Below are 7802 nucleotides of genomic sequence, written 5' to 3' on the forward strand. Positions count from 1 at the left end.
TCACTGTAAGGCAGAAACCTCGTATCTCCAAGTTTCAAATGTGTAATTTTTTTTGCAAAGCAAAGCCCTGCTTCATCATACATGGCTGTCGCACAAAAGTAGTGAAAACAGCAGATCTACAAGCACACAACGCCTCGCGGTGCGAGGCGTTGTGTGCTTGTAGATCGGCTGTTTTCACTAGTTTAATTCATTTTTTAAATGATAAATACAAAACATACGGTTTTGGACATACAAGGTTTCCACCCGACAACGACGAAATATAACTCATGTAATTGGCCCACTGGCTTGTCACTTGTCATGATCTGAAATGGCAAATCTTTGAGTAGCAGCAGCAGCGCTATAGAGAGATCTCTCTCTCTCTATAGCGCGCAATGAGGGCCTCTCCAACTTTCTTTCCCAGGCTGAATCAAGGGCCCAGCACGTCCCTGAAATCCAGTGTGTACAACCTTGTGAACTTGTTCAGGATGTCTATAGTTCTGGATAATCACAGATCCAAAGGACTCAGCAGCGGGAACCTCACTCCCTTGAATCCCTGCCGATACGCATGCCAAGTTTGAAGTTGGTCAATCCCATATAGGCCTACGCATATGACCATATATGGGCCTAGCTGTCCCATCTGTGGCTCTGGACATTCGGATCTCCATACATGACTATATACGGTATGTGCATATCGAATCGAATTTGTTGATGGTTATGTCTTGGTCATAGTGACGTGGCTGTTGTCCTGCCTATATATGGTCATAGTGACGTGGCTGTTGTCCTGCCTATATATGGTCATAGTGACATGGCTGTTGTCCTGCCTATATATGGGCGTATCAGGTAGAGACCAGTCTGACATCATCAATCTCCATAATACAGCATTTCCAAGACGGACCCAGAACGCCATATTCGAGCATGGCTGACTCACATTGACCTCAAAGTTTACAAGGAGAGTGTCACAGCTGGGTTACCTGCGTTGGTGTGGAACTGAGAGCCACAGCACTAGAGAGTTGTAAGGAGTCCAGTACGAGCATGGCAGCGATGCAGCGTTTTCTATCCCGTGAGGCTTTGCAGCAGGCGAGGGCAGTGCGCTTCATGCTGGTGGGTGTGCCTGGTCCTCCCTGTAGCCACTTACAATGCCTGTCTCCCGCAGCTCACCCTCGTCCTCATCATCATCATCGCTGGTTATCGACTTCTGACTCCAGCAGCAAGGCAGGCCCGCGCACTAAAGATGAACCTCATCGCCCCAGCTTCACAACCAGACGACAAGAGGATGGATCTCATCACAGCCGCAGCTCCACTCCTGGAAGTTTCCCGGAGGCGGCAGGCAACCCTCATCGTGACGGACGCGAGGTCCCACCACAGGACACGTCGGTGGGTCTTTACCAGAGGTTTAAGAAGACGTTTCAACAGTATGGAAAGGTGATGATCCCTGTGCACGTTGTGACGTCATCCGTCTGGGTTGGAACGTTCTACTATGCTGCTATGAAGTGAGTGTTGTCCCTCTGTCTTGTTGATGATTCATACTTTGTCGTGTGACTTGTGTCACGTGCCGGAAATAGATGATCTATAAGGCCACAGTGTGTTGCGAATGTGACATGTTGTGGGGCTTATAAATTGGCTATCTTCTGCAGCACTGTCTTCAAAGCATGATTTTGTTTTCCAAAATTCACCCACAAAGACATTTCAGTGTTAAAATAGGATTCATAGTTGCTACCTATGCTGAGTGAATTAATATTTCAATTATTTTCATGATATAATTAAACTTAGTTTGTCTTGCTGCAAATTTGCTTGTGTATTTTCATTATTTACGTTTTTTTAATCAATAGAAGCTATAACAAGAGTCAGCCCAAGGAACTGCTGTGTCATGGATATGTAAAAGAAAACAAAGTCTATACTGTTATGAAAGGTGGTCTAACATTGTATTGTTTTCTTCGCAGAGGTGTGAACGTGGTTCCATTCCTGGAGTCAATACTTAACCTTTTGAGACATTCTTCTTCTGGCTATCTCCTAACTGCCTGGGCGCTGTACAAGGTACATTTTACACACTTCTTTATTTGAACATTTCAATGCTTTTCACACTTGAATTTGTTTGTCTCAAGCCAAAGGTTTTGGGCTTCATTTTAACCGGTCTTTATTGTCTTTATTTTCCAACAGATAACCACCCCAGTCAGGTACATAGTGACCATGGGCGGCACGAAGCTCATAGTGCAATATCTCAGGAGGCGTGGCTACATGTCCAAGCCGCCTTCTGTCAAAGAATACTTCAAGGAGCGGAGGGAGAAGAAGTCCCGGGAGTAAGACCACCAGGTGAAGAGCATGGACCACTGCTTCTCAACATGTGCTCTGGGACAGTGTTAGAAAACATACTCACATTCTTTTCAAAGTATCAATACTGCATGTAAAAGTACTCTGTTACAAGTATGAAAGTGTTGGCATCAAAATGTACTTAAATTACCAAAAGTAAAAGTACAAAATATATGTGACGCATTGTGAGCTTGTCTTTTTTACATTTTTGTTGTGTTCCTTTCGTTTTGAAGCATTGTGTATGTTTCTTAGCTAAGCATTTTACTTTACACTTTGCATCCTTTATTTTGTAGTCTAGTGTCTCCTTGTTTCCTCTGTTGCTGATCTGTGCCTGTCTTGTATAACCTGTCCTGTGTTTCCACCTGTGTCATCCTAGTCCCCTAGCCAATCCTAGTGTTGATTATCTATTTTCTAGATTTGGCGTAGAGCGGGGGAAAAAAGAGCAAACTACAGAGTCAAAGGTCAGGTTTATGTAGTTAACCCTCTAAGGCCCGCATTAAGAAATACTTGAAATAAAAAATTGAAAAAATCAGATGGTGTTGTAGGAGTCCTATTAAGAGGAAAATGTAATGTTTTTTTCAAAAAAATGTTTTTGTAAGATTTTATAGCCATAAATCAAAAATCATAAATCATGCTCTAATTTACATATGGGGGATATTTTTCACAATAATAACATATGTACATGTTCTAGACATTCTAATGATCACCAAAAAAAATAGTACAGGCATTTTACTTATGTTTTTGTGAGGTATAGCTTCCATGAAAAAGTGAGATGTTGTTCGTCAAAACTCTGGAATTTCAGCGGGTGTGGCGGGTGTGAATGTCAGCCCCTGTGGGGGGTATTTATAATATTGTGGCCAATGGCATTGTAATACTAAACAATAGAATCCAATGGTGGAGTTTAGGTGGTAGGGGGAGCTAAAATAAAATGATTTAAACCTTTTTTTGGATAAAATACAAACGTTGTAATATTACAACCGTGGGCCTTAGAGGGTTAAATGTCTGAAAATACATATTAACGTGAATGCAACATGTTCATAGAACTAGACCAGGTCAACCTGGTTGTGCCAGACCCCCTGTCTGTCATCATCATTTATGACATCATGCCTTTTATAGGCATGTCATCATCATGTCATCATCATATATACCCTTTATATAGAAAACCCGGACAGACATTTGCTTATGTAGGCCTACCCATTTCATGGGTCTGGCAAAAATAAGGTGTAAGAAATAAACAAAACCAAAAACTAATTTTCACAAAACAGATGATAGTGCTGTCAAACAAGTTATGCTATCTACGGTAATAAACAATGAAAAGGTTCATTGTTGAACATGTTGTAGTGTGGGTCCGTACTTCATCTCTTTCGGCTAAGGTGTCCTTGGCCCAAGTCCATTTTAAGACCCATAGTTTAGAGTCTACATCCCCCATCACCCCCCAGGTCATTTTTTAGCAGTCCACCATTGGGCAGGCAAAGAAAATAGTGTCTGTCTCATGTACTATAATCCCAATTACTGCCGTCAGGTCGGAGGTATGGGGTCCATGCGTGGAGCTATAATAGTTGTGGGCTCGCTGAAAGCGAGAACACTGTTGTCTTCATTATTTATATAGTGAGTTCCGTCACAGACAGTACAAAGGCAGGGCCCTTAGCCAATGAGGTGCAATTGAGATGTGTAAAATCTGGGAGTGGTGTTAGCTGGAGTATTGGTTGAGCTTCACATGACAGTTAGCACGCTGTAGAATATAGTCACGAGCGAGCCCACACTGTTTCGTAGGAACAGTATCTCAAGTTATGTACTCTAGTATCTCTAGTAATGTACTCTTTTGTCCCTCTGTCAATCCAACACAGTCTCACACTCCTCAATTACAATTATATTATAATTTAGGCATTAAGCAGACGCTCTTAACACCTTGCCGTCCGAAATAGAATGGTGGTTGGTAGATTAGCCGTGAAATTTCTATTATTGTATTGTGATCTGAGACATAATATTATGTTTATAAACATGACCCCCCAGCCCCTCCATCTTGAACAGCGCCGCTGTTTTTTCTTTTCTTTTTTTTCCCCAGTTCAGTAACTCACCATGATTTTCTCGATTTCCGTTGGGATAGAATGGGGGTTTTGGCCGATCGTCGATGTCCCCGTGCGTTTCGCGTGCGCGATCCTTTCACGTAAATGTCCCCGCAAATAATCCATGTCTGACTGAAGAACAGAACTGAAAAGTTTCGCTAGCATAGCCCCAAGCATGGCTGCTGTAGGAGCTCGAGTGTGCAGACAGCAAATGTATGGGCTGGGAGTAGCCTTGGTGAAGGAGAGGCGCTGACGTCACCTCTGCTTCATGCACGGTCTGCATGAGCTATCAATGCACGAGTGGTGACTAGGGAAGGTTAGACGATCGCCGGTTTTCGGATCAAAAGCTTTTATTCCGGTTTTAAAGACAAAGTCCGGGAATGTACGACGTGGCTGAGAGTCCCTGGGGGGGATGTGCGATATAGTACGGTTTTAACATTAAGGGGCTCCCCGTGGCTTAGAAGGTGTTAATCCAGAGCTTTACAGAGCTATTACAAGGCAATACATCAATACATCAATTGCATAGAAATAGTAGTCAAGGAAACACATAGGTAGACCAAACATAGGTAGACCAAAGTGCTATCTAAATTACATGTATGGTCATTAAGTGCTATGGGCTAAGGTGGAGTCTGAAGTCTGATGGTTGCAATAAATCGCTCTTAAAACCAACCTCATTTCCCCAAAGTTTTAAGTACACAGTCAAAAAGTGCTCTTATCAGAGTTTTAAATGATTAGTGTCATTTTATTTTGTGCACCTCAAGAGTAGATCAATTTAGATCAACTTGACCACAAACTATATAAAGAGTTAAATAAAGTTGATAACATAGCTTGACTTTGATGTATCATTGACAGTCTGTGTTGGAGCGACTGTGAACTGTTGGGAAGCAATATTGTCCAAAGTCAGAGAGGCTGAACGACTGATAGCACTTCACCACAGCGGGCACTCACTTTCACTTCTGCCAGATGGTCCGCCCTCGTGGGCCCAATGTTCAAAATGGCAATTGGGATTTTCCTATCATTCGCTGCCAGTAAGAATCTGTATCCTGAAAAGACCTGCACCGAGGACCCTGCAACCAGCACTGCATCCGATTCTTCCAATCTTTCGTGCACAAACTGCACCGTTGCCTCGTCTACAGTGTCTCCGAAAAATGTAACTTGAGGCTTCAGCGTCCCACCGCAGTCCTGACAGGAAGGAACTCTGAAGTGGAGGACGAGCTCGTCCTCCAGGAAAACGTCGCCGTCTGGAGCCACGCCCCCTGCCTGTGCCGTCCAACCAGGGTTCAGTGCTGTGAATCTCCTCTGAAGCTCCTCCCTTGGTGAGATGGCGCCGCAGCCCAGGCAAACCACCCTGTGTGTACACCCGTGGAGCTCAGTGAGTCTTTTTTGTCCTGCTTTAGAATGAAGGGCGTCTACGTTCTGAGTGACGAGCCAGTGCAGCTTTCCCCTTTCCTCCCATTGCTGCAGTGACCTGTGTGCAGCGTTAGGCTGGAGGGAGGAGAACTGCGGCCACCCCATGTAGCTCCTTGCCCAGAAGCGCTGGCGGGATTTAGCACTGCGAACGAATTCGCAGTGCTGCATGGGGCGTCGATCTGTGCGGGCGTACAGTCCAACTCCCTCCGAGCGATAATCGGGAACGCCAGACTCGGTAGACATGCCTGCACCGCTCATGACAAAGAGTTTCCGGGCATGGGATACAAAGTTTTGCAGCCGTTCGAGGGAATGTGCATCAATGGTGCAGCTGGCAGGCACAAAACTCAACTGTCTTCTTACGGGAACCGTGGGTGAACTTTTTCCTGGTGTTGTACAAAGCACCGAGGGCCTCCATGGCAATCGTATCACACTGAAAAAGGACACCTTCATGGGTTCGAATGGACTTCTACCCCGGCAGACAGCAGGGTAGAAGGTTTTGAGGTGGTTGCCCTGTTGCACTAGATAGGCCTATGTTGGTTGTGATGTTTAGTTGATTCTGCTCTAGAGTGATGTACCGTATAGGCCTGAATAGGTTATAAGTGTCACTGTGCCTTATTGTTTTTGTATTGTATTATATTATACATGTATGCTGTTAGTCTGTGTGTCCATGACAAATTGTACCCAAGGGAGGCAAAATAAAGAAACCGCGAACCTTGAACATGTACAGTCCTATCCTGTGGCTTTGATTGGATCTCCTACCAGTGCACTCTAGATTCAGACCGATGAGTCATGTAACACTAGACACACCCCCTTCCTATATATAAACCCATTGTGACTTATTCTGTTGAGTGCACTGATGTGATTATATAGCTTAATAGTAATGACATCATAGTCTGGTCTACTCCATATTTGGGCATGGCTAACACAGAGCTCCGTATATGGGCATAAAAGGAACACAGTGCGCCTCAACATCAGCGGGCGGTTAGGGGTTCAATGTCTTGCTCAAGGACACTTGGACACTAAAGGTCTTTGCACACTGCTGCGTCAGAAGCGGTGAACTTTTATTCTGTGTTCTAGAGCTATGAACTCTGTGATATATACATTCTTCCAATTCTGAATGAATGAATGATTTTGTCTGGAGGGCCGAATTGTCATGTGAAGCTTGACCAATCCTCAATTTTGGACGCACGGGACACACATATTTTTCAAGAAAAATGAATTGTCATGTGAAGCTTCAAAGTATGGTCTCATTGGACATTTTTAATCATCCAATCATCAGACCGGGACGGACGTTACACACATATTCTGGATGTACGGGACAGATAAAACCTGTTCATTCTGGACTGAAATGACCATATATGGACATGAACAGGACACCAAAAGCCACTCCAGATAAAACCTGTTCATTCTGGAGTGAAATGACCATATATGGACAAAGCCATTCCTTGGAAGCGGCTTTCACCGCTTCAAAAAAAATCACACCCAATGTGAAGTGAGCGGTGGTCGTGCTTGCATAACGTCTTCAATTGGTAATTGGTGATGTAATACAGCCTAATACAGGCTACACACACACACATTGTTATGGCAAAACGCTGAGGAAAAAGACTAGGATATAGGTCTAGGATGTAATTAGTGATGTAATATGGCTACACACACACACACACACAGCTATGGCAAAACGCAGAGGAAAATACATTGCTATGGCAAAACGCTGAGGAAAAGTGGCTACAGACACACGCATAGCCACTCTATGGAGCGGTTTACCACCGCTCAAAAATCAACCTCATGTGATGTCAATCACGTTTGCACACCGCCTGCCCGTTTCGTATTTATTTTCGGACCAGGGTTGATTTTTTCCGATTTTCGCAGCTGTCGCACCAAGTCCCTTGCTCTCTCTCTTTCCTCTCTCTCTCCCTGGCCTACAGCTTTCGGATTTCCAAAACGCAACGAAAACACGCAGTGCAGTGTGCAACCAGCTTAACTCTGGGAACAACCTGCTGTTCTTTTATATGTTTCAGCTCAGGATGAACGACACAAGTT

General features: G+C 44.2%; 2 protein-coding genes across 2 annotated transcripts; one reads left to right on the plus strand and one right to left on the minus strand.

Annotated features, from left to right (window-relative positions):
• Positions 1–1011: 1011 nt before the first annotated feature.
• Positions 1012–2280, plus strand: LOC308292855 (uncharacterized protein C18orf19 homolog B-like; the record flags this gene model as incomplete). Its single annotated transcript, XM_080735279.1, has 3 exons — positions 1012–1469; positions 1920–2013; positions 2137–2280. The coding sequence occupies 3 exons, from the start codon at positions 1012–1014 to the stop codon at positions 2278–2280; spliced, it is 696 nt and encodes a 231-aa protein (XP_080591405.1).
• A 2972-nt stretch (positions 2281–5252) lies between these two features.
• On the minus strand, positions 5253–6212 carry LOC308292856 (NAD-dependent protein lipoamidase sirtuin-4, mitochondrial-like; the record flags this gene model as incomplete). Its single annotated transcript, XM_080735280.1, has 1 exon — positions 5253–6212. The coding sequence occupies one exon, from the start codon at positions 6210–6212 to the stop codon at positions 5253–5255; it is 960 nt and encodes a 319-aa protein (XP_080591406.1).
• Between the last annotated feature and the right edge of the window lie 1590 nt (positions 6213–7802).

This window comes from Nannobrachium achirus (assembly GCF_963921795.1).
Source record: "Nannobrachium achirus genome assembly, chromosome: 10".
NCBI lineage: Eukaryota > Metazoa > Chordata > Actinopteri > Myctophiformes > Myctophidae > Nannobrachium > Nannobrachium achirus.